Below are 26,867 nucleotides of genomic sequence, written 5' to 3'. Positions count from 1 at the left end.
GTGAGTGTTTTTGAAGGTAGCGAATGTTGTGTTCTCGTCAGGGTTTGCTCAAGGCGGCAAATGGTCGCCAGACATTTGTCAGTAAAATAAAATCTTGAAAGCTGTTGGTGAATGTTTTGCAAACATCGGTGAAGTCAAATGTACGGCAGTGACATCATCACCTTGAACAACCCTGACAAGAACGCAACATTTACTGTACTGCCATCAAAACCACTCTCAATTGTTCTCCCCTCAGTGGATGGGGGTTTTAACACATAAGTCACTTTTTGCAATGTTTACATAGACGCATTTATTCAAATTAAAAGCCTGATTGGAATTAACATGCTTAATGTACGCACCCTATTCGGAATATTCTGACCCGATCAAGCCAAATCCAATCAATATTTAATCCCGAATAAGAGGGGTGGTTTATGTCGATTGGTACTCCGATCAGTGTGCATGGATAATGGGGTGTGTACATAGAGCATTTTTCTCTGATCAGGCTTTGAATCTGAATAAATGTGTACATGCAAATGTAGCCAATGAAACACTTAACCCCGCCCCTACCTGTCCTCACAAACACGCATTGGGTACAGCTGCAGCAAAATATGAACAGAAATTATATTGGAACAGAATAGCAATTTGTGAGCTTTTTAATTATTTTAACTTAAAATTAGATAGACAGAAAGACAGGCAGACAGTTTGTTTGAAATCCCCAAAATAAATTGCAAATATTGGTAAGCTTTGCACCAACACCTAATAACAATTAGGTAATAACATTTGCCTGCTAGCTGTTATGTATTATTACACTGATCCCCATCATAATCCTTGTTGCTTCCTGCAATTCATTGGACATACATTGAGCGACATCACCCCCAAAACAGTAGTACTGCTGTCACGATTGACCAATGATGCTGAAAAAAAAACAACAAAAAAACAACGAGGATAAATGTCGTAAAGTCATTCTTTTCATTTATCATTTGAATGTACATACGAATATGGTTTCCTTGTCATCTTGTCATGTTGGCACTGAAAGTAAAATTATGTAAATGAGCTTCCTTACATGTATTGTAAAAAAGTAAGTAACATGTTATATAAAGAAAAATATACTCTTAATCTTTTTACACAGAAAATTTGAGCCGCCTGCCGCACCTAGATAAGAAATGATGACAAGTATTATTATCTTTTATGCATGTACATACATTTTAATATTACATTGACTCAACTGCTGACAGTACCAATCAAACAAGACACCCAAGGCATTTTCTGTGTCCAGACCAGGCACCAGAGTTTAACAATACAAATACAGTACATCGTTAAGACATTTAAAACATCTTTAAAAAAAATTGTTCAGTATATTTAACATTTTATTTCACTTTGATGCTGTTATTTCAGTTTGAAACACCCAACTCCTCCAATCAAAATACCAATGATTGGTTGGATATGCATCTTGTATGAATCATGTAATTCAGGTCTCCATTTCAAGTATGGGATTTGCGTCTCTCTAACTCTGCATCGCATCTGCGGCCATCGTCAACATTTTCTTTGCATTCCTCATTTTCTTTACATTGATCGTCTGATACCGATATCCTTCTGAGATTCAACCCAGGATCTCTCTGGCTTGGAATTTGGAAGGATGGTAGGGAGCTTCTCAACAATGGTCTTTTATCTGGACACAAGGCATGCATAGAACAGAGAGCGTTATGCTAAATCACAGTTTTTTACTTGTGGGGATTTGTATGTTGAGGATAAAAAAGGGACAGAAAGACCAATACGTGATTTGTAGCCTGTCCTATGGACCAACTTTGACAGATATTTTATTTTATGCATTTCTATGCCGTTGTCATGTTCCATCAAAGTTAGATACAAAGTGAAATTGGCAGCCAACCAAAGCAACAATTTTAAAATTTGCACATTTTGTCCCATGTGCACTCTTTGTCACACTGCATGGATTTTTTGGAAACTCACCGCCGGGTCCAATGGGTCGCATCAGTCTGTTCATCTGAACATTCCAGTGTTTGACGTTGGTGCTCGCTTGATGAAGTTTTCTTTGAGCAGCCTATATATCAGAAGGTTAATACAAGCCATTAAAAGTGAAAGAAAATGACACTTCGCATCACTAATTAGTTGCATTGGTTTATCTGGCGGCTCGGTGGCGCACTGGGTAGCACGTCCGGCTGTCCCTGTGCGGAGTTTGCATGTTCTCCCCGGGCCCGCGTGGGTTTACTCCGGGCACTCCGGTTTCCTCCCACATCCCAAAAACATGCTTGGTAGGCCAATTGAAGACTCCAAATTGTCCCTAGGTGTGAGTGCAAGTGCAAATGGTTGTTTGTCTCTGTGTGCCCTGTGATCGGCTGGCAACCGGTTCAGGGTGTCCCCCGCCTACTGCCCGATGACGGCTGGGATAGGCTCCAGCACTCCCGCGACCCCCGTGGGGACTAAGTGGTTCAGAAAATGGATGGATGGAAGGATGGTTTATCTGGATATGCACTAATGGAATGGTAGGTACCCTGCATCAAGTGGGGAGGTTTGGGTATCTCGGGGATTACTATTTAAGATTGAGAGCAGGATTTAGCAGAAACCCGACAGGCAAATCATTGCAGTGATGCAGATTTTGTTTTGGTCTGTTGTGATGAAGAAGAAGCAGGGAAGGTTATTTGGTTTACCAGTCGATTTATGTTCCTCGGTTCTACCCTCACCTATTGTCAGGATCTGTGAATCCTGATCGAAAGAACAAGATTGCAGTATGAGTTTTTCCCTTTGCAGGGTGACTTGGCTCACATTGGCTACCAGTTTGACACAGACTTCTGAAATAGCCAATTTGCTCAATTTGGCTTTCACTATGTGTTATTATTGTCATTTCCAGTTCAAATGTAAGTGTGATTTAAACAAGAATAGCAAAAATACAGTCAAACCTTGGTTTTTGACCACAATCCGTTCCAGAAGGCGGTTCGAGAAGCGAATCGGTCGAATTTCGAATCTATTTTCCCATTACAAATAATGGAATTTTTTTTAATCCGTTTCAAGACAAAAACCCATGCGGTCCTCACGGGCGACCTGGTGGCCGCGGGCAACATGTTGGTGACCCCTGGTATATATAGAGTAGTTTTTGGTTTCAGAAGACACCATACCTTTACAGTTAAAAATGGCCACAATATGGCCTTCAATTTAATGCTTAGGATGCCAGATTAGGTAGAACCTGTCTGTCGTGGCACTACCTGGTTGACGAAGAAACACTACTAAATCAAATAACTGAATTGGGGGCAAAAAAACAATACTCTTTTTTAACTTGTATGTGTGTGATTTTTCTGCTTACCACAACATCCTGGTCAACCCTGTGCCGGTTGGCCCGAACCTCCTCAAGCTGCCTCTGCGCCTCGTCCAGGGCCTGGGATTTGGCTTCCATCTCCTGCTTGAGCTCCAGCTTCTCCCGTTGCGTCTTCAGGATATACTCTTCCTGCTCCTCCTGCAGGGTCATCAGGGCCTTCATTTTCTCTTCCTCTTCAGCAAGTAACCTGCACCAAGCGTCCACAAAAATGTCTTTAGCAAACATTTTTGTCCTTTAAACATGGCACTTAAAGAGCACCTGTCTTTTGGTCACTTAAAGCGTAAAGCCTTTTTTTTCTCACTTGATTCTTGCGCATGCACAGATGAGATTTGCAAGTGGCTTATTGTGGCAGCAATTACTTTTTAAAATCTAAAGTTCTGTGGACTGTTTTTTAATTCTGTCATTTTGTATTTGAGCCAAAAATGTAAATACCAGACAATTCTTCATAGACACATAAGTTGCTGTATTGCAGTATTTTTTTGTGCTTCAATTGACAATTGGTAATGGAAAAAATGAATTTAGAATGATGACTGATCAATAAAAGACTGTATTTCCAACAAAGGAAGTGGTGCAACATGACATTCTGTGACTTGTGAGCTGTACACCAACTGAGCCAGTACGACAGGAAAAAAATGTTAGTCAAAATAAAAGTGTGTCTCATTTTTCTTATTATTATCAAAAAAAGGTTGCACAAAAATTCTAAGATAAAATGTATACACTCAACAGTGCGGGGGCTTTCAGGGGTGCTATGATAAAATGTTGTGGTCTCATTAGTCAGAATAATGACAAATTGTGGAGGAAGTTAAAATAAGTTACATTTTGATTACGATGCACAATTGGCTGACAGCGCAAACAGGTCACCAAAAATGTGAATGACAGCAACTTCCTCTGTGAGCGGCTCTGCTTCCTCAAGAACGTGAACTTTTTTCACTTTAAATATTTGCTACACAGTGCTTGATTCTAACAGTGTTTACCGAACACCTGACGTATCTTAGCGTTTACTACCTCTCCCCCCATAGGTTTAAATTGTGGTTGGTTAGGGTCTCTGAGTTCTGAGATTGAATTTCAACTCAGGCCCTCCTGTGGTGAGTTTGCATGTTTTTCTTGTGCTCTTTTGGGTTTTCTGCTGGTACTCTTGGATCCTCCCTCACTCCAACAACCAGCATTTAAAACTACCTAACGTCCACACTCCCGCCTTTATTTATTTTACCTCTATGCCCACTCATGCGCAGAGGCTTATTTTTGCCAGTCCAAAGAAAAGAAAAGAACAAAAAAGGAAAGAAAAGAAAAAAAAGAGAAAAGAAAAGGCATGTAATGTTCATCATTTTTGGACTTCAATTTTTTTACCCTGCTTGAGCATAGCGGAAGGCCTCCTCATCCAGCCTGGCTTTAATCTCCTGCTGCAGCGCCTCCTCTAGTCGTTTCTGCATCTCCTCCAGCTCACGGATTCTTTTTCTCTGCCTTTCCGCTTCCTCCTCTTTCAGAGCCATTTCCGCCTCCATGCTGAGTCGCACCTTGACATCCGTACAGCCAGGAGGGAAATCTGTCAAAGCCGACTCTCTCGTGAACCGTTGGCGTTTACCGCCACGCTCACCTCCTCTGCCTCCCGCAGCTGCACCTCTAAGGTGTGCTGGAGCTGCTCGTGCTGTTGGCGCCTCCTCTCTTCATCCTGCTCCAGGAGCACCTGGGCCTGCCTCTGCGCCTCCCTCAAGAGCTCCAGCTCCACCAGTTTTCGTTCCCGTTCCTCCTGGAGGGCACGGAGCCTTTGCAGCTCCTCCTCCTTGGCCTTCTGCTTCTTCTCGCGCTGCTCACGCTGCTCATGCCGCTTCAGCTTCAAGTCCTTGTGGAGGGACGTTTTCCCTTCCCCATGCAGCCTGATAGCTGTCTGAATGGCTGAGGGCGGAAGAAAGATGAGGTTCTGTGTGATTTAAGAACCTCTTCATATCTTGATGTCTCTGACCTGTTGTCCATTCTTGTCTCTGTTTGGTGTCTGATGAGCTCATCTCATATGTTTTGGAGAGCGTTTTTAGACAAAACATGCACCTTTTACCATCGCGGTCTGGTAGTACCTTACAACAAGAGCATGGAAATGATTATAGCAGGATAATAAAATGTCAAACTCTGCTTTTGGACCTTTCCAACACATCAACTGGGTATTTGTGTCAATTGAATGTAAACAGGGTCCAAAAATCCATCCAACCATTAATAAATGTCACTTATTGTCGGAATAATTGTATAGGGGAGCACGAGCCGCCCCTGGCAGAGGCCCTCATAATTTACGAGCAGAACCTCCTTGCTCCAACAAAGGTCTTTGTCGAGCTCCAGAGAATTCCTTCAACTCCCAGCCACACCTGTGGTTCTTCTCTGATACCTCCCTTCCTCTCATTGATTATTGTTGATCGGGCCTATCTTTCTTTATTAGGCGAGTATTACAGTATCTGTTGAAGTAATTGTACACGAGTTATCCCATATTTACTCAGTATTACTGTGTGTTGTGTTAGATAGTTTGGCAAGAAAAGAAACTTAGCAATAGAAAGTCTAGTTGCAATGTTCCACAGGAAAACGGCCCTCAGCAGCTTCGAGATATCTCACTAACCACGCCTGAGGAGATGTCAATCTGCTGAGGAGGAACAAGACAGGAACCAGACCCGACTGTCGGGGTCATGGACTGGGTGACACGGCCCCTGTCTGCTTGAACAACAATCCATTTATTGCAATTTTAGCTGAACAGCGTTGCTACTGCCTTCATTTCCCCTACCCTTTAGTGTAGCAACGCCCATGTAACCAGGGCATCCCAACAAATTAAAAAGAGGAGGCAAACAGGGAGTTTTCAGAACTGATGGAGAATCTGACTGAAACGCTCTCTGTTCGTTCTCCTCGCGAGTAAAGCAATTACTGGTTGTCTTCTCCTCTCTGTAAACAAATGTCTGATGGTGCTTAGACCTGACACTTATATTGTTTCTATTTCGGGGTTTCACAGGGTGCTGGAGCCTATTCCAGCTGACTTGGGGCAAAAGGCAGACTACTCTGGTCTAGGCAGGGCATGTATATAGATAGATAACCATTTTACACTCACATTGTCATTGAGTGGCAACTGAACCCACAAAAGACAGGCAAACGTGCTTCTGCTTTTACCTCAACACAACAGTTGCCATCCAGAGCAATGTTACCCTGACACTCCTTGCGGTCCTCTCCAGTGTAGTAGAACAAGTTGCTCGCCCTCAGAGTGAACCAGCGCTCCTTCCAGTTTCTCCTGAGTTGGCCTCTCTTCCACAAGTAACCCTGCAACACACGCACACACACATACACACACACAAACACAATGTCAGAATACAAAGCGGAACATTTCAAGAAGCAAACCACTCAGCTCATACCTCTTTAAGGACATCGCCAACTATCTCCCTGTAGACTTCCTCAATAGCCATGCTGATGACACTCTTATCAATGCCTGCGGTCACCTTTCCTGCAGCCATCATCTCCAAGAAAACCCAAACAGTGGTGCGTTTCTGCTGCACCGAGTCTTGGGAGAATAGGTCCTCTAGTTCAACACAATTGAGCTCAATGTTCATTGCTGTGCACAGCTTCTTGAGTAGGTACTCCAGCTGTATGTGGGGGATAAAAAATAATAATAATATAATGATTTATTTATTATATATTATATGTATTACATATGTATACATTATAATATATTTATATATAATTTCATTCTTATATCTACTTTAATTCCTGCGCTGTTTATAACTCTACTTAATTTGCTTTTAAATCATTAACCATCTCATGTCTTTTTCCTTAGTACATCAAAAATATTGGTGGCAAATGTGGCCTGCTACTCGTAAAAAAAATCTCATAAAAAAACAAACAAAAAAAAAAAACACCACATCAATATTATCAATATTTTGTGCAATAATTACAATCCCTTGTCTGTTAAATTGGCCAAAGGTTCATAGTTTCATTTATTTCAAAGTGCACCTACAAATGCACACTGCACTTCTGTTGTTATATTCAGTGGTTGTAACAGGTAAAATAAATGATGAAAAAATTTGAAAGTTTACAAGCTCTGTTATTCTTTGTGGCTCCTGACAATTTTGTTTGGGGTAGGAGGCAAAATAGCTCTTTTGATAATAAAGGTTGCAGACCAGTGGGTTCTTGTGCTCTCGATGGGAGCAACACGTTTATGTCATTTTAACAACTGCTTATTATTCAGTTTCAACACAATTATTTTGTAAAAATAACTATTTACCACAGCTACTTAAGCAGCATCATATCACATAAATACAGTTTTATGCTTTATGTAAATACCTTAAATTAATTCCAATCACAATTTAGGTTAGTAGTATGTTGGTGTGGTGGCTCTCAACAACCATTACAGTTTCTTCCATGGCCCTTTTGAAAGATGCTGAAAGATGAAAGCTCTGAGTTAGACCAACCTCATCAGGGACCATCACCAACGGGTATTTGTCCTCCGACAAAAAGTTAAAAAGGCACCAAAGCCGAAATGCATCCTGGTTTGTCAGAACTGTGTTTGAACTCTTGTTGGGTTTGTAGTTTTTCTTGGCTGTCAGGGTCCAACACAACTCATCCACATCTTCCTTGTTGAAGGAGCCTTCAACTACCTATAAAAAAGATATTGTTAGCACCAAACATTGTCAAGCAATGTGTGGCTCCAAAAACATTAATTTCCCCTCAAAATACTGAATTCTTACATGATAGATAATAAAAAATATATAGTGCCCTGTTTAGTATAAATACTAAGAGCTTTATTTTTAATGTAACTGCAAAGCATCATAAGGTAGTCAATGGTCGTACCTATTGGTAGTCACTATTTCCTATGGTGTGCTTCATACATTTAGTTTCTTAAGGCAGGTTCTGGGCTGCAAAGAGGCGCTGAACAAAAAATGCTTTACGTATCAATTATCAGAGTCCAAAAGAAGCTTTAGCGTATATCTAAGCTTCAGGTTCGATTGCCTTTGGTTCTCTGTAGTACATGTCAAACTGTTCATCTCTGTCATGTGATATGGTAACAAAAAATTAAGTCCAAAAGCTACTAAAAGTGAGAAAAAATGACTTTGAAGAACTTCATCGGAAAGGGGAAGACGCAAATAATGAGACAAAAGAAGACGAGCCTAAAGAAAAATAAAGCTGCAAGATCAGCAGTCTAACTACTATAGCACGTGTCCAACTCAAGGCCCGGGGGCCAGATACGGCCCACCACATCATTTTATGTGGCCCGCGAAGACAAATTGTGCATCAAATTCATATGTCAACATTAAAATTACTAATTGTTTTCACTTTTAAAAAATAGCTCTATTGCTAGCAATTTTTATTACCATTCATATTTCTAAAATATGTTCACAGTTTTTCTTAGTCTCTGTTTTGAAAACTAGTTATTCATCAAGTCATTCACTACTTTGTTGAGTACCGTACACTATATATAATTTGAGACATTCAGACATTTATTTGGGTTGGCAATTTCAATCGCCCCTCGAAGGAAACCATGACTATGATGCGGCCCGCGACAAAAATAAGTTTGACACCCCTGTACTATAGGTTCATTGCTATATGTGATTCTCACACACCAAGTCCTCTCTATATAGTCTGCAATGATAGTCTTGAAAACAAAAATGTTCCGAAAACCACTGAATCTTTCTTCCTTTACCAACATCCAGGTGTTGTAAAGACATTTTTTCTGCAAATGATAGTGACCAAATCAAAAAGATTAGAGTAGACTGGATAAAAGTACTAACTGAAGTTAATTTATGTTACTTAATTCTTAATTATTTTAAGTAACACACTTTAGGTGTGATTGCTCAAAGATGGGTCCAGCTTGTTCAAGCAAAAACAAGCATTGCCAAAGCAAATCAAGCAGAGCTCTTCAGGAAAAAGCCCCATCTCATGATGCCCTACCATCTGAAGTGACCAAGCCAAGAAGCCCAACTCTCCAATCCATGTATCATCGAATCCTATCAGGCAACGTGACAAGGGGAAAAAAACAACCCCATAAATACAATGATGCTACCATGGTGCATATTTACAAAAAGAAAAAGAAGAGTTGCTCTTGCTTGTGGAATACCCTACTCTCCAATGTGGAAAGATTCTTGCTCACATGACCGTCCACTACCTCACACTCCGGTTTCCTCCCACATCCCCAAACACATGCTTGGTAGGCCGATTGAGCACTCCAAATTGCCCCTAGGTGTGAGTGCGAGTGCGGCTGGTTGTTCGTCTCTGTGTGCCCTGCGATTGGCTGGCAACCAGTTCAGGGTGTCCCCCGCCTACTGCCCGATGATGGCTGAGATAGGCTCCAGCACGCCCGCGACCCCCGTGGGGACAAAGCGGTACAGAAAAGGGATGCATGGATAATAATAATGATTCATTTAACAATTAGATATGGAATTGAATAAGTTAAACCATTAAAATATAGGGAACACTGCAATACAGGACTATAAAAATTGTACTGAAATAAAATAATAATTATATCTATTTACTTACCTATAATCATCGGAAATGTCATTAATTAATGACACACATTTCATAACATTGATTTATTTAATCCCATTTTACCCGCTGCAGCAAAGTTCTTCATATGTAGCAATAGGACAACCATAATTGTATTTATTTAACTGGGAAGACATCTCTTTTATTATCCTATAGTGAATTTAAATATTTCATGGCACATATTTTTGTTTGATTTATTTAGCATTTATTCTATTAGCATTACACTCAGTGTAGGAATTGCAGCTATAAGTAGCACTATCAGCTTTGGGCATATCTCAACGGCTTTCATGATAACTTGTGAGAAGGGTGAGACTAAATCTGAAGATCTTAACCCACCTCATTTTCCCATTAGTGGGCAAACAATCCAATGATTGGTGAATTCTGATCTACCATGACAGTGAGAGCTGACACAAAAAGATAAAAACACGAGATCGATATGATGACTTGGCTCAGAAAGATGCAGGAATGTAACATCAATCAAAGCATTACAGGTGAGCTTTACTGAGAACTGGCGTGCATGCTACTCGCGGGCCTCGAAGGGGCCTGGTGTCCGCAAACATGTTGTTAGCAACCCATGCAATATACAATATATAGTTGAAAAAGAATCACCTTATCCAGGATGTATTTGTTGAGGTAGGGCATGTAACCCTGACTGGAGACTGGACCATCATCATCTTCACGGAAATGCTCCTCCAAAGCAACTGGGTCATGTGGGATGCATAGCACTGTGCAGAGGTTATGTGATAACACCTGCAAATCCACAAGATTGGAGTCTTTAAACAATAAATGCTTAAGACAAGTACAGGGACAAATAGTTTTGGATATCACCAATACAACACAAAGTGCAGGCTTACACTGGTAGAATAGTCAGGTTTGACATTCTTCGTGAGACTTTTTCTTACAATAAAACATGACAAAGGGGTCATTTTCCAAGGGAAAGTGAAGGAAATGTACAGTATCTGAGAAAGATTTTTCTGCCAATAGAGAAGCAATATCCATCCATCTATCCATCCACTTTCTGTACCGCTTGTCCCCACGGGGGTTGCGGGCGTGCTGGAGTCCATCCGAGCCATCATCGGGCAGTAGGCGGGGGATACCCTGAACCGGTTGTCGGCCAAATGCAGGGCACACAGAGATGAACAACCATCCGCACTCACACCTACGGGCAATTTGGAGTGCTCAATCGGTCTACCATGCATGTTTTTGGGATGTGGGAGGAAACCGGAGTGCCCGGAGAAAACCCACGCAGGGAGGACCGGAGGTGGAATCGAACCCGCACCCCCAAAACTCTAAGCCTAACCAGTGCTCCCATGTGCAGCCCCAGTAAGCAATATGATGACAATATCATCAAGTAATACTTGGGTATGAAAGTAATTACATTTTGCGCATCAGCACAAGATTCTTATCAGTATCAGAAATTTGATCCATAGTGTAAATATCTGCTATGAAGAGAAAGCCAGAGAGAAGGATTAATAAAGAGTATGAACATTTTGAAATTATTATATTGGGCACAAAAATAGGGTCCGATGTCAAGACAGTAGAATACTCTCAAAAGGAGTTCACAGCCACTCATTACTTGCCACAAGGCAACAACCAACCAACATGTTTATCCCTCTATCTGCAATATAATTTCTCGAAACAATGTAAAGTAATGGATATTCTTTCTTTAACTAAACAGACTGTCTTGATTGTGCCTTCACCTGAAAGTATTGTGCAACATGCTGCAAGATGTCGAACTCCCCGACCACATCCTGCCCCAAGTCCCCACTCAAAAAAAAAAAAAACGACTGATATTGAGGCCATGCTAACAGCTTTTGTGAGCAAAAGTGCACGGTACCCTGTCCGTACACTTGCTCCATGCATATGGGGGATAAGCCCTGTCATGGGGCTGAGGACTGAGTAGTGACATAATCAGCAGGAGGTCAAGCAAAAACACAAATGATTGCATTGAACAAAAGAGACACGTTTGCATGTTGTCTGCGCGCTCACTGGAACAATGTTCTTTTGACACACACATGCACGCTCGCAGACACACACGCACACACATATACATACATACGCATTGGGGATTTTGTTGTTTACTCTAAATTCAGGCTGGTCTCTGACAGATTCCGCGCAGTACAGTTCTGCTTTGCACTATACACACTGTTCCAGAGATAGGGGGACACTCAAGTTCCTATTCTGAACTTTTGTCCTATCCCCACAAGGAAGGTGCATACTGAAAATCTAAGTTTCTTCTGTTATTTGACACGTCGTTCGATGTATAAAACTTGTAAGACAAATAGTTGGTATTCAAGTAGTGCAAAAACGCCGATCTTTTTTTTCCTTTTTTTTTTAAGAGGGACTGTGAGTTTGAGGGAGGAAATGAAGGGCAGCTTTATATGTTTTAAGGAGAAAAATAGATAAAGGACACACCAACCACTCACCTTCAGCTGAGACTTGGAGACCTTTCCACTCTTCTCCAAATCCAGTGCCGTGAAGCCGTACCAGATGGACTTGAGTAGCTCCGAGCGCAGGTCCATGTCTGCACCAGCGTCACACGCTGATTTCCTTTATACACTGTCTTCTTTCTTCCGTTACCTCTTGGTGACAGGCACACGCGCGCGCCTTGTGTGTAGAGCTGCCGTGCGGTCACGGCCAAGCAGAGACAGCAGGATGTTGACCTCTTTTTGCTGGCAGCGACACCTGCTGGACGTCAGCACTCCCTAAATAGTAGTTAGTAACGGAATCATTAATATGCCATAATAATAACACAATTTAACTCGTTTGCTTTGAACACTTTTCTATTATTCAATATCAAAAATGCTTACAAACATTTTCAACACGATGTTATGTACGTGGCATATGCTTTTACCCCGAAATTTGGGACTATCTATGTATCTAAATGACCTAAGGAGAAATGGCGAGACCTGTTCCTTCGAACAATTAGCAGTGGGTTGCCCACAAATCAATTAAAGCATATTAAAGAATGTATACCTTGCTTTAATATTGGATTTTGAAAACAATTATAACCGGTAAAATAAAAATTACAGGATAATTGTCATAAAGTACAGTATTCTAATGTGTATTTTATTTCAATATAGTTGACTTGAGTTTTCATAAATGAATTGCAAACTACTTATGAACGAACGTAAAAATAGGAAAACCATGAAATCACATTGGTTAAACGACTTTCGCGTCGTTGTCAAGGGGTTGTTTACGCAACTTCGTCGCCCATTGGCCGAAGATGACGCATCCGAAAGACATGCGCCGTGATTGGTTTATACAATTTCCAACTATAGCCAATGGCAGAGCGTGTACATATACAAACAGCAATCGGGAAGTTTTCTGTGAACTCTGGGCATGGAAGAACACTTCAAGAGTTCTTTAAACGGACATTAGATTAATTAAAGCAAAATTGGGACGTCTAGCGTGAATAGCACGCTTTATTATCGTATTTGGTTGAAGGTATGCACACACGAATGAGTCATAGTGTTAAAATACAGTCTGTTGTACTCAAAGCTAATGGCTATTGATTTAATTGCCTGGAATGACAACCTAATGGCGTTTCTGTTTTTTTTTGTTTGTTTCTTACATATTCGTTGTATCGTGATGGTGATTAATAACACAAATACTTAAATTAATCGATTGCTCAGATTATTTGTTTTGTTGTGCTCTTCAGTCGTTCCCGACGCCTCACACAACACAGTACTTAAGTAATGGACGCCTCTCCTCCTCTTCTTCGTGTGCAAAGGGAGGATGAATTCCGTGCTGACCTTCGGAGGTAAGTGGCCAAATATGAGTTAAGAAAGTTTAGCCCAATGGTCGACTTTGCGCTTATTAGGATGTCCGAAGTACTACGTGCATATGTGATTGCAGTGGTCTGCATAAAAAACCCGAACATGAATGACAAATGTTTTCTAGATCAGTTTTTCGCACAGAATTCAGTGGGGCCATATAAGCTTTTGCTGAGAAAAAACGTACGTTGTTTGATATTCGTGCCTCGGCGGGCCGCAAAAAGTAAAGAAAAAACTTGGAGCACTTTTGTTTGTTTATTAGGTAAGACTGAACAATATTTTATTTTGAAAGGTGACCAGATTCTCTAATAGTTTAACTGACTCTAGACAATAGTAGTTTGGGTTGGGTGACTCTAAAATAAAATCCACAAAACTAGTGAAATAAACAGATGCATTTAGAAAGTATCTTTGCAATGGGGAAAAATGGCTCAGTGATGATTCGACGCAAGAAGAAAAAGAAAAGTGCATTTTCCAGAGAATAACAGACAAGGCCTTGGAAAGTCCTGGGAAATAATTTCAAGAAAAGACTGGGATCCCTGTTGTATTAGATGGCAGATGTAGAACATTGCCAATAAGTTCTCATTCCCTTTCCTTCTTTCGCTCTTTCATTTGAAGCATAACTTTATCTGTTTCACCTTACCATCTTTCTACTCAGGTTGAAAAATGAGAACAACAAGATGTCACTAGAGCCACAGAACTCAAAGGCTGTACCCACGCCGAACCTTCCTAAGAAGGATTCAGAGAACCAAGATCCTGAGAGGAACACACTTGTGCGGCCAAAAGTGAGCAGACTTCCAGTGCTAATCAAGTCCCTCCAACCTCCTTCAGCTTTTCATGATGCTCAGTGGGAGGAGAAAATCTTGTCTGTGAGTGTTAAACGTTCCTACCATTTTGACATTTCATGCTTTTCTTCTCTCATTTGTTAACACCATATTTCTTGACTGCAGGGGAAAGCCAAGAAGAAAAAGTCACGCACCAGGCCGAAGCCTTTTAACGTGTCTCGGCAAAAGAGTTTGAAAACAGACATTGTAACTTTAGAGCCAAAAAATGGTGCTCGTGCCACCCATCTTAAAAACAATGTTTGTATAAAAACCCAGAAGACAAAAGAGAACCCCTTGAAGAGTCCAGCTGTGTTAAAAAGCACAGTAGCAGTGAGAAAGGAGAAATGTATGTTTCCTGAAAAGGCCTCAAGGCATTCTGACACGTTGAAGTGTGATAATGCTGCAAAGCAGACGACTTCCTCCTTTTCTTCTGCCTGTTTGGATAACATGAGCCATCTCAGTCTCAAAGATCCAGTGAAGGATGAGAATGTGCAGAATAGCCTCTCAAGCCACCCTCACGGTAAGTTCTTTCTGCAGATTTGCATGCGACTAGTGTAGATGTGTGATTGCTTTGAGACCTTTCTAATGCAGCTCGACACACTTATTTGTGTTTATACAGTAATTGATTTGTGATAATCACCAGACTTGGTTGACATAACATTCCAAAATAATAATGATTACAATTACACCAGCCAAATCAGAGTTGAATTGAAGACTGGTAAAGATGCTCATGGCAGGATAGGTTGAGATGAAAAAAATCCAAACTGTTAGAGGGAACACACAGTGTTGTTATTGATGCCAATAGTGTACGTATATCTACTCCTCAAAAATATAATACTCTGACACCAATACCAATTCACGTGCCTGACATATACCTTTGGGCAAGGCGGCATGTCAGCAGTATGTTAAATTTTGGGGGGTAAACACGAATGACACTACCGATAGTGCTTTGCAAAATGAATGATGAATTTGGTGTTTTAATCTGCGGCTACAGAATCCGGCTCTCGGGATGTGAAATGTCACTTTACTGACTGCAAAAGAGCCTGAGCTGGTGAGCGACCTCGAGAGGTTCTCACTATATTGACTGCTCACCTCGACACACAGCTTGGGCTCTGGTACCAGTCCTCATGAGAGGATTTGGGCGGTCTTCCACCCTGAAGCAGCCCACAATAAGAGGCACCAAGCAGGTGTAGGAATACATGTTGCCCCCGAGTGCTTCTACATTGTAGTTCATACTAGGGCTGGGCGAAATGGCTGAAAAATTGATCACAATATAAAAGAATTGAGTCATAGTTTTTGTTTATTTGCGAGAGAACACTGGTTTTCCCCTAGTAGGTCACCTTAGGGGGCGCGAGCATGCTTCCTAGGGGGTGCGAGGATACCCTGGGGGAAATGTACAATTTTTCAGGGATAATGGTCGGGTAACCGAAAAAAGTGCAAAATTCTGGAAATCAAGAAGTCATTGTGTTAATTGGGATAAGGGATAATGCAAATTAAGCCTTATAGCTGTAAAGTAAACCAATTATTATTGTAATAATTATTTAGGGTTAGGGTTTGGGGTGCGAGAACTGGTTGGTGAATTGAATGGGGTCGAACAAGGAAAAAGGTTAAGAACCACTGCCTTAGGGGCTCAGTAAAAAGAATTTAAAGATAAAATGCAATAAAACTTTACTCTCTGCAGGAAGAATGCTCTGAAAAGTATCTAATAGTAAAACACATTTTGAAGGAATGTACGTCGTTGTTGTATACTTAGTTGTGTAGTGTCATTCCAGTAATCCAGTACACATCAGTCAACAGGAGTTAAAAAAAAAAATGGAGCTACTGTAAAGAGAGAAAAAAAACCGTACTAAATGTGTCTATTCCAGCAGTCTTTGGTCAGTAGGCGGGGAACACAGAGACAAACAACCATTCACACACACAATCACACCTACAAACAATTTAGAGCGCTCAATCGGCCTACCATGCATGTCTTTGGGATGTCAATTGCATGATAATTTGGATGGGGTGCATAGCCGTACTTGCAATGGAGGTTCAGGCGGAGGTCCAGGCGGTACACCACAACACCAACATACTAACAAGGGGACATATTAAGGAAAAGTGGCTTGCATTTTTCTTAGTATGGCGCCGTGAGTGGCTGCCTCCCAGCAGTGTTCTCTCTTTTCCTCTTTATTTCCTTCTTTTGTCCTTTTTCTTTCTGTCTTTTTGTCCATTCGGCGATGCTGGTGCCTTCTACCGCAACTCGGAATCTCTTCGGATCGGATATTTTATTAATTTTTTTCTTCCTGGGACCGGGATCATCGGTCGAGGCCGGCGTAACTCTACGACGGCTTCCTGCTTATCCGGCCAATGATGACCGAGTCCCTCGCCTTGGCCTTGCAGCCGCAACCCCTGTGGGGAGTCCGCTCCCTCGTGCTCGTCGGAACCAACGACTTTCGCCATGCTAGCCTTGTGGTGACCATCTGCACGTGCCCCGACTGGGTGCCCGGGAGGCTGCTCACACGTTTGCCTGCTTTGTGATGTTTTTACCGATTCACGACCACGGTCCATTGGGCGCCGTTGAACTAGACTGGCCTTACACCTGTCGATGGACCCCGTGGAGGCTATTTTGTGTGTTTTAGGGTGTTCTCTTGTATTGAGGGGTGCTGGTTGGCCGCTGTTACTTTTTTTCCTTTGTCTTCACCACTCTGTGGTATGGATGCTGCTGGGGCCTGAATTTCCCCACCCCTGGGGATCAATAAATATTCAATCAATCAATCATGTAAGTGTTCAACTGAGTAAATCTCTGTAGCCTTTCTCAGCACATTATTGCCTTTATTCTTCTGTGCCTTTATTTACACATCTGACCTTTCGTCTTGATGTCCATCAATATTCTTCTTTTTGTTTGTTTGTTTGTTTGTTTGATGCGCCTTTTCTGTGCTCCTCTTTGCATTAAACCAGCAAATATGAATAGTAATAAATGAATCATGAATTGTCACTTTATTCACGCACTGTCATGGTTTGCTGTTGTGGCCAAAACTTTATAGAAAATGTTTTTCAGGCAAAGCTGAGGGATTCCAGCCCAATCATGCCGCTTTGCTCAGTATACTGCGAAATGAGGGTGTGTGTGTCTCCAGGCAGCCATTTGCAACTTCCAGCTCTCATGCCATGTTTGTGAGTTGATGAATGAATACTATTTTTATTATTATCATTATATTAATTGTTACTGTTATTATTGTTGTTATTGTTATTATTTTTCTTATTATTTATATAATTGGCATGATTTACATTATTGGTTGTCATGCATGATCCTTCCAGTAATAATGTTTCATTTCTTTAGCCGCAACGAGCGTCTGTTGTAAAGAGTCACCAAAAAGCTGCTGCCAGCCAGAACAAAGGGGTGAAGGCGACTGGCTCCGTTCGTGCCACACCTCAAAACGTACCTGGGAAAGACACGTTTTTGGACACAGTATGTACTACTAGTGGATATGACAAGTCTACAAATCCCTGTTCAAATGAGAAAATTTTGTGATGCAAAAAAGGAGATTTTTGTTCTCACCCTCACTATGACTTCTAACCTGTACAACACAATGGATAAAAAAAAGAAACATTATATAGAGCAGGGGTGTCAAACAATTTTTTTTCGCGGGCAGCATTGTAGTCATATCTTCTTTTGGAGGGCCATTATGACTGTCAACACAAATAAATGTATGAGCACCTCATGTTATATACAGTACAAACTACAAAACAAACTGACAAATAACTCGTTTTCAAATCAGACGAGTAAAAACTGGTCAAATGTTTAAAGAAAAAAGATACTATTAAATCTGAAGACAATTTGTAATTCTAGTAATGACACGAATTTGATGCACAATATGTCTTTGCGGGCCACATTAACTGATGTGGGGGGCCGTATCAGGCCCCCGGGCCTTGAGTTTGACACCTGTGATATAGAGAGTAGTAAAAATTAACGACTCAGATAGAGAGGTTGCACAAATGTGCAGACTTTTCTAGCTGAAGCATTTAATCACACTCAAACTTCTGTCTGCCACCAAATAAAGTCCTAACATTGTTGTAGTCCAGGCATGTTCAGTAACGGTCCTCGACGACCCGCGGTCCTTCCTGTTTTAATTGTCCCCTCCACCCCCATCCTACACTCAATGATTTTTCTCTGACTCCATTTTTGTATCACAAAAACCAGGCTTTTTTAACCATTTATTTTTCCTTCCTTCCATTCTATGCAGCCAAAGAGAGTTCTGATTAAAAAGAATCTGGCCCAAGCAGGTAAAATGTGTTTATATTATTGTCTGTATACCTCAATGAAAACAATCTTAATGCCAAATCAACTTTTTGTATGACAGATTTGTTGGCAGTTGATCTTGTTGTATAAAGCTACCGTGACTCTGTCCCAACTACATAGAAATTTTGACAACAGCTAGCGTGTAAACAAACCATGTTTACTAGGGGTGTAAATCGCGGGTTTTGTCACGATACGATATAATATCGATATAAAGAACTTCGATACGATATTTGCCGATATCTTAAAGCCTGCTGCGATTCAATCACGATATATCGCGATATAGTGCTCTACGATCGATATTTTTTTTTTAATAAAAAATATAGAACAATATCCTGATTTATAACAATTCATACGCAAAATCAACAAGGTACTGCAAACTCTTTATTTAGGAAATTACAAGAGTATTGTAGTATACAAATTGCTTACTTTAACACTTAACTTTGATGTCGTGTTTTTTCTTTAAATGTGCGGCGAGATTTGTGCTCCCTGAATATTTGATCACCGCATGGCAGGATTGACAAACTGCACGTGTCTTGTCCGTTGAGCCATCTTTTCTTTGGAATCCAAAGTGCTTCCAAACGAATGACTTGAAGCCTAAAGGGGAGCCAATTTCCTCGTCTTTTTGGACACTAGCCATAGCACCAGCCCAGGAGCCGCGTACTAGTTGTCGACTCCCCTTTCACGTGCCTGCTCTGCTCACAACACAACAACGCCGCGCACTGCTCCCTGCTCCCGGAAGAGGAAGCAAGCAACAATGAACTGGATTTCAAAATAAAGTCGCGTCTAATGTCCGAGGTCAAACACAGCGATATAAATCGATGTTTACCTTTAGCATCGATGCCAATAAATCATAGGGCATAATATCGATTAATCGATGTGTATCGATGTATCGTTACACCCCTAATGTTTACCCATAATTCAACTGACTCAATTGACAGGTGCTAAAGTTTACCGGGATTATGGATTACAACCCAATTTGCTAACAGCCTGTATGGTAATTTATTGCAGGATCGAAACCTGAGTACAGAAGGCATTAAGGGACCTCCAAAGCGAATTTACACTAGTAAAATTTCAAATGAGAATTAACATGATATAATTTAGATGGCTTTAAATGGACATTGTCATGATGGCATTGTTACTTGAAAAAATAAATAAAAATATTCTTTTCAGACAGAGCTGCAGAATTCCAGCCCGATTCCTCCTCATTGCAAAGTATCCTGCGTAATGAAGGCGTGTGCATATCCACCCAATTGGTTGCAACTCCACGGTCTCAATCTTATGCTGTGTTTGTGAGTTTGTGGACTCTGTATGAGTCTTTTCTTTTTCTTCTATGTAATTATACCATGTTGTCTGGGCCACAAATCACACCTTTTGGTTGGTCATGTGACACATACTCAGGTGGGACTTTTACATTACAACATTAACAACAAAGTATTTCTTTTAAATAGCTCTTACGATAGCTTGTGGACCAATATGATGCCCTAAAGGGGCGGAGGTAGAATCAAACCCGCGCCCTCCTAACTGTGAGGCCGACGTGCTAGCCAGTGCGCCACCGAGCCGCCCTGTAAATAATACATTAATAGTATAAATAACACACAGCAAATATTGTATGAATATTGAAAATATAAATATTATACGTGTGTGTGTAACACAGTGCTTCTCAATTATTTTCTGTTACGCCTCCCCCTAGCAAGAAGAAATCTATTCGCGCCCCCCCTCCCCACCGTGACTATCCTAACTTGTCTTGTAAGTCGTAAAATGTTGCACTGTCGCAAACGTGACAGAAGTAACAATGAGAGCGCCACTGCCCCCTTCTGTAGTAAACCCGCATTTACACTTTATTCTAGTACTGCCAAAAAAAAAGCCTGTTCCCCAGGGTCACTCGCGCCCCCCCAGGAATAGCACTTGGGGGGCGCGCCCCACTATTTGAGAAGCACTGGTGTAACATATGTAGATGTGACGTTCTGTTGTTAACCTTGGTTAAACAGGGACCTCTAGTGGTCACAAGTTACCATAGCAGCGCTGTGCGCATTTTGTAAATGTATATGTTGATGTAGTTAACGTATACATACTGTAAATGTGATTTTAGGACTCTTATTATTATAACAACTTTTTATAACAAGGTACAATACTGTAAATATGTTTTCAGAAGTCTTTAATGATAACTTATTTTATAACAAAGTACACTGCAAATATGTTTTTAGAACTCTTATTGTAACAATTCTTTTTGTTTGTTTGGCAGGGAAAAATCTGCGATGTAGTGAAGCTGCGATAAATGAACCGCGAAGTAGCGAGGGATCACTGTATTAACAAAACTATCTCACAAAGTAAGGATAAATAATAAACCAAATATGCATTCAGTGGACACCCTCACTGAATTTGAGAACAAAGACCATATGGTTTTTCACTATTTGTGATGCCCCATTTAATATATTCATTTATTTTATTCATTCCAATTATGCAGATTTGTTTACACTTTTTTTTTTTCTTCTTTTTTTACGGGACTTTTAGTCGTCCAATAATGATTGATTATTTTTGCAGCCACGAGTGTCCACTACAAAAAATCATCAAAATCCTGCTGCCAGCCACGAGGAGGTGAAGACTGCAGGCCCTGTGCGAGCCACACCTAAAAATCCATCTACAAGAGGCACTATTGATACAGTGTGTACACACCTATTTCTAATGCTGTTCATTCTATGCCTTTTAAAATTCTTTTTCTTTTTCTGCACAGCCACAGAGAGTTCCCATCAAAAAGAATCTGGCAGCAGCAGGTAAAATGCAATATAATTCCGTTATTAACGCACACAGTTGCCAATGTGTTACCACCTTTCAATTTATAATTAAAGACAAAGTCTAATGCCATAATTTTCTGTGCAGCCCAACTAATCAAAACAGTGTTCTGATTAATGTTTCGTTTGTGGAATATGAATCAATATGTTTTATCCAACTCAGGGGAGACGTCAAAGTTGCCAAGTCACAACCAATTAACTTAGAGAAAACCTGTGATTGGTTGTCACGGGAGACCTGTCAACTGTGATGTTATAATCTGTCGACAGCAAGTGGTAAAACGGCCACCCCCTGAGATGGAGAAAAACGAGTACATTTTGCTGCTTAACTCAAATTCCTCCAACGTAATATAAATCACAATGCTGTGTTTATATTAGTGGGGGCACATAGAACATATTATTGAAAGGAACATTTTGGGGTTGACTTCTCCTTTAATGAACGTAAAGCCGGTTTGCTTGTGACAGCACATAGTATAACAGATCTCATTTGAATATACTGCGCCCTTGTACTTTCAAAGTTGACCTGGTGACCTATTTAGATTTTTTTTCTAATAAAAAAAAACTTTTCAGAGAAAGCTGTGGAATTTAAACCGGATTCCACCTCACTACAAAGTATCCTGCGTAATGAGGGCGTGTGTATCGCCAGCCAATCAATTGGAACTCCACGCTCCCAAGCTTATTCCATGTTTGTGAGTTTGACGACTCTGGATGAGTCTTTATACTGTTTCCTAGCATAGTATAAGATTTGTAAAGCTAAAAAAGGGCGTTTGCAATCTCTTGTTGTTGCTGTTTATTATAAACTTCTTTTATAACATGAAATAGTTTTAAGTGATCTGCTACACTTTAATGTATTTCTGTTACACTGTAATCATTTATTATTCGTGCAGCCACAAAGAGTGTCAATTTTCAAGAGTCATCAAAAATTTGCTGGCAGCCAAAACAAGGGGTTGCAGGATCCAGGCCCTGTGCGTGCCACACCTCAAAATCCGCTTGGCAGAAGCACTTTTATCAACACAGTATGTACACGTCTATTTTCATCATTGCAGTATATTGTTTGCATTTTTAGTATCTGATTTTATTCTCCAATGCAGTCACAGAGGGTTCCAATTAAGAAGAGTCTGGCCGCAGCAGGTAAGAAACAATATAAAGTTATTCAAATACAGCGAAAGTGAGAGAACAATGACCAATAATTGTGATGATGAATAACAGTAGTTAACAGTTAGAGGTGATGCTTTGGTCCACAAGCAGGCCCGTTGTTAACACTACTTTATTTTTTTCTCAGTTTCAACTCACAAAGAGGCCAAGAATACATGGACATCGCAGAGAGTTTCCCCTCCCAGTCCTGCCATGGTGTGTATTAAGTGGTCCTATTCTGCCACTTAAACAGGTTGTTGGTGTTGCTTTGGATCCGACAATGACGTATTGTTTCTGCATCTCATCTATGAACTTGGAGGTGGCTCTGCAACCCCAAGCTACAGGCGCAGTTTGAGACACTGGGTAGCACTGGGAGTTAGGTGTTGTAATTACTGCTGACGATGCCCTGTGGCGTAAATTTCTGGCAACAGTAAATTTCTGGAATTGACCAAGTGACAGCAACAGCATGGATTGTTGTATGCCACAGAAGGTGTCTGTCACATTACCACTGGAGAGGACCTGATCAGTCATGCCGTCATGGAAGTCTAATTATTGTCACAAATTTTGGTGGGCAACCAATGCGCTAATAGTGCTTCCCTATCGACTGTGTTTTCTTTGTCAGATCAATTAAAACAGGGAAAAGAGGCATGTTCTGTTTGATGCGCTTTTCCTGTAGTTGTCTCATGGCAAAAATCATGTTTCTGCCCGGTGTGTACGTACGTATATTATGGATAAATAACTGCGAGAATGAACAAAAGAATGTTTGCTTGAACAGCGTAGAGTTTGGTGCGACATAAATGTAATGTTTCGGTTGAGAAAAATGTGTCAATCAAGTCACTTTTTTCCAACCTGCTTGGATTTACTCGCCTGGCAATCTCAACTCATTGCTGTACCAGCGATTGGGTCTGAGTAGTTTTGTGAAGCACATTTCCCGACCGCAAGTAAAGTCATTTTATATTAAAAAAAAAAAAAAAAAACATATGGATTATGAGGGGGAACATTTTTTATTTGTTTATTTTTTGTACAGAAGTAAGAAAAATATTTTAGTATTCTCTCGACTATTTGGTGCTCGAAAGTAATTCAACTTACTACCATAGTATTTTGTACTATATTGTCAGTGTTTCGCTTAAAACTAAATACAAATGCATTTGTTTTGTGTTTTGCCAAAGTTTAATTGCAAATAATCTTTCTAAATGTTAAATTGAATGATAATTGTATCTTGTGGTGGCAGGAAGTTGCCCAGGTGTTATTTTTCAACCAGGAGGAAGGACACAGCCCTGACAAAGGGAAGAAAGAGCAGCTCCCAGTTCTTCAAGTCTCACCTGTAAGAAGCGAGGTCCAAGCTAAGACCACCAAGCAAGTTTTCATTGATGAATTGAATCTTTTCTATTTCTTGTACGTAGATGAAAACCCACTGTGAGGACAAAATAAAGAATGCTGGCGATGAAGAAGTGCAGAATCTTGTGGAAGGACAGCAGTTCAATCCAACCCTTCAAAGAGAATCTGTCATTTTTTTTTCCGCGAGCAAGAAACACAGCGAGCAGAAGAACTTGGCCCGTCAAGAGCTGCGCGTCCAGGATCCGTCGGAAAAGGGACAAGTGCGTCATCCTGCATGTCGCACTAACCTTGCCAGTCATTTTATGCACAAAGGTAACACAAAGGCAACCCATCAACATTTGCTCATTAAATCTGTGATTCACTTCTGAACCTGGACTTGTGTTCTTCAGACCAGAAGACTGGTGTTACCAACGCTGCGCTTGCGATCCTGCCCAAGCATTTCGCTCACATGGAAGAGCTACGCTTGGACAAGGAGGTTGCTTTCTATATCTCCCATTCTATCTCAGACAGTCCCAGGTTCTTCCCCTCTGAACCCCGCACTAGCAACCCGGTGGCAACCCTGCTGCACCTTCAAGAGTCCAGTGTGAGTACAAACCTTTGAAAATGAGCACTAACCTACAGTGGTACCTTGCAGCTGGACCACAATATAGTATTTGGTCAAACTTTTTTTTTCAAATTTGGTTGTGTGCAGGCTGAGGGTGAAATGAGATCAACCTCTAATGTAAAATATATGATTTACCGTAATTTCCGGACTATAAGTCGCGGTTCTTTTTCATAGTTTGGGTGGGGGGGCGACTTATATTCAGGAGCGACTTATATATGTTTTTTTTTTTCAAAACTTTTCACAAAAAAAAAGAAAAAGTGGTACCGCAATGTAGCAAGGGATTACTGTAATTTGAATTTCAAGTGACGACAGCAGCGCAACGTCGCGTCAGCAGCAGCTCGTCGAGTCAATCTTTGTCCTTTATGTAAACAACCGCCGCGCTGCTGTCGCAGCGTCGCAACAACACGTGAGTAACAACAGGCTAAACGATAGGTATGCTAACGTGACATAAACACAAACTAAGAGCTGAGAACGGCCCTGACGTAAAATTCAGAGTTATTCAAACAACTATTACATAAATAACACGTTAATAAAACCATCTGCGTCACTCCAATTCATTAAATCCATCAATCGTCCTTTGTCAACAATGCGTGCGCGCCGCTGACGGCTCTTGCACTTCAAAATATTCCACAGGCCCATATAACGATTTATAGATTATATATCAAATAACTATTATATAAGCAATAATGTTATCAAACCATCTGTGCACTCTAAATCATTAAATCCATCGATCAAATTCCTCATCCTTTGTCAACATCGCCGCGCGTGCGCCCTGACGTCAGCCTCGTCGTTATTCCACAGATCTACTATATAACTATATTAACAAAGTTCAAGGAAAGACGTGGGTTTGGTAAACGGCTCTTTATTTAACAAAACAAGCTTAGAAACTGCCATGACTTATACTCCAGTGCGACTTTTAGTCCGAAAATTACGGTAATATAAATGATATAACGAAACGCTACCTCTTCATCAAAAGTAAAATATTAAAACAGAACTTTTCATCGTGTTTTGTCAAACATCACAAACGGATTGAGTCATTGAAGATCAAAATCATGGTTCCTTTTTCTCTAAAAGCATAGTTCTGTCAAGCCTTTAGCAATAATCCATGACCCGTCGCTGAAATACCAAAATAAATGTGCTAAATAATGCTGAACAGAATCTCCAAGTAACCGAAATACGACAAAAACAGTATTCAGACGTAACACCAGTGTATCTACGTTCTATTTGAGTAAGCTTACATCATGCTAACTTCTGCTGGATGTTCTTCTCTTAGTTACCACCGTTATCCTTGCAGAATGAGTATCACATATAGACCGGGAAAAGGCAAAACTCAAAGTGGCTGAAACAAGGTCCAGTTAGGTGTGATGACTTTAAACGAGAGGTGTCAAACTCATTTTCGTTCCGGGCCACATCGTCGTTATGGTTTCCCTCGTGGGGCCAATAATGACTTCTATTATCGCATACACATAATAAAATTCAGTAAATAAAAGTTCACCAATTTTCTAATTCACTTTGAAAGTGTGGTTTTAACAAAAGATCATTGCAATATCTCACAGTTATTAAAAGAGAAGACAATTTACAGTTTTGGTATTCTAACAAGAAACATTAAGTTGACACATTTGTTGCTTTTGGGGGCCACATAAAATTACGTGGCGGGCCGGATCTGTCCCCCGGGCCATGACTTTGACACCTGTGCTTTATACAATAGCTCCAAAGGTTTTAGGCATAGTTTGCAATCAATATATGTCCAACTCCAAATTTTGGGCGTTCCAGCATCAAGGTTCTACTGTACACATTGCCCGTGGGGATTATCTCACTCAGTTGCCATTCTTTTCTTTTCCAGAAATTTGTTCCACTGAGCTTGGATGCTGTTTCTCCGTGCTCCACTTTGAGATAGATAAATATGTAATTGTGTCTTTTTGACAAACCACTAATACAGATCCCCATATTGTTGAAATAATAAATGAAATGTAGCCTCAGTATAATACTGAAAAGTTGGTCACTGAAGGACATTCCGTTTCATTCCATTTGTTCTCCAGTCCTCCAAGACGACTCTTGAGTACATGACTGTGTTTTTCTTTCTATTGTTCCTGTGTAGACCAGCACCTGTTTACAATTACAATTTTATCTGTATTTGGTTCAATGTTTTATTGTTGTTGTTGTTGTTGTTTATTGTGTGTGTCTCTCACTTGGGGGAATAAATGCTTGTTTGTAATAGTTTGTTGCTTGACCTTTTGTCTGTTTTGGAGTCTTTGTCACCTAACAGTCGTAGCCATTCTGTCAGCCCATTTCTGGTTTTTTTGTTTTTTTTGTGAAAAAAGAAAAGTTGA

The 26,867-nt window shown here is 40.7% G+C and overlaps 2 protein-coding genes across 4 annotated transcripts; one reads left to right on the top strand and one right to left on the bottom strand.

Annotated features, from left to right (window-relative positions):
- Positions 1-614: 614 nt before the first annotated feature.
- Positions 615-12,430, bottom strand: LOC133150079 (differentially expressed in FDCP 6 homolog). 3 transcript variants are annotated; one of them, XM_061272374.1, is made up of 11 exons: positions 12,229-12,427; positions 10,412-10,552; positions 7,735-7,920; positions 6,682-6,909; positions 6,443-6,589; positions 5,268-5,376; positions 4,902-5,200; positions 4,655-4,821; positions 3,296-3,494; positions 1,948-2,038; positions 615-1,648 (listed from the first exon to the last, which is right to left on the bottom strand). In XM_061272374.1, the coding sequence occupies exons 1-11, from the start codon at positions 12,322-12,324 to the stop codon at positions 1,461-1,463; spliced, it is 1,851 nt and encodes a 616-aa protein (XP_061128358.1). In that variant the 5' UTR covers positions 12,325-12,427; the 3' UTR covers positions 615-1,460. The 3 variants fall into 3 exon arrangements, with proteins under 3 accessions (XP_061128358.1, XP_061128359.1, XP_061128360.1); XM_061272375.1 differs by lacking the exon at positions 10,412-10,552 and having other exon boundaries at positions 12,229-12,430; XM_061272376.1 differs by lacking the exons at positions 10,412-10,552; positions 12,229-12,427 and adding an exon at positions 9,212-9,586.
- Positions 12,431-13,088: 658 nt separating this feature from the next.
- Positions 13,089-26,752, top strand: troap (trophinin associated protein). Its single transcript, XM_061272614.1, has 18 exons — positions 13,089-13,249; positions 13,464-13,565; positions 14,234-14,444; positions 14,526-14,919; positions 17,437-17,549; positions 17,716-17,844; positions 18,620-18,659; positions 19,846-19,964; positions 21,217-21,336; positions 21,407-21,446; positions 22,032-22,150; positions 22,349-22,477; positions 22,553-22,592; positions 22,744-22,811; positions 23,827-23,919; positions 23,999-24,245; positions 24,323-24,516; positions 26,381-26,752. Exons 2-18 carry the CDS (start codon positions 13,501-13,503, stop codon positions 26,432-26,434), a joined length of 2,175 nt encoding a protein of 724 aa, XP_061128598.1. The 5' UTR covers positions 13,089-13,249; positions 13,464-13,500; the 3' UTR covers positions 26,435-26,752.
- Positions 26,753-26,867: the final 115 nt, after the last annotated feature.

Source organism: Syngnathus typhle, linkage group LG2 (assembly GCF_033458585.1).
Source record: "Syngnathus typhle isolate RoL2023-S1 ecotype Sweden linkage group LG2, RoL_Styp_1.0, whole genome shotgun sequence".
Taxonomy (NCBI): domain Eukaryota; kingdom Metazoa; phylum Chordata; class Actinopteri; order Syngnathiformes; family Syngnathidae; genus Syngnathus; species Syngnathus typhle.
Note: the sequence above shows the minus strand (reverse complement) of the source record. Positions and strands in the feature narration are given on the sequence as shown.

What these genes read in the sequence shown, in the direction of transcription:
- troap (XM_061272614.1), top strand. Translation starts at nt 13,501, where the DNA reads ATGGACGCCTCTCCTCCTCTTCTTCGTGTGCAAAGGGAGGATGAATTC. An exon ending in AAAGAATCTGGCAGCAGCAG is followed by an intron (nt 21,447 to 22,031) that starts GTAAAATGCAAT and finishes AAAACTTTTCAG; the next exon opens with AGAAAGCTGTGGAATTTAAA. An exon ending in TGCACCTTCAAGAGTCCAGT is followed by an intron (nt 24,517 to 26,380) that starts GTGAGTACAAAC and finishes TTTCTTTTCCAG; the next exon opens with AAATTTGTTCCACTGAGCTT.
- LOC133150079 (XM_061272374.1), bottom strand. Translation starts at nt 12,324, where the DNA reads ATGGACCTGCGCTCGGAGCTACTCAAGTCCATCTGGTACGGCTTCACG. An exon ending in TTCCGCTATGCTCAAGCAGG is followed by an intron (nt 3,495 to 4,654) that starts GTAAAAAAATTG and finishes CGCTTGGTGCAG; the next exon opens with GTTACTTGCTGAAGAGGAAG. An exon ending in GCGACCCATTGGACCCGGCG is followed by an intron (nt 1,649 to 1,947) that starts GTGAGTTTCCAA and finishes CCTTGTGTCCAG; the next exon opens with ATAAAAGACCATTGTTGAGA.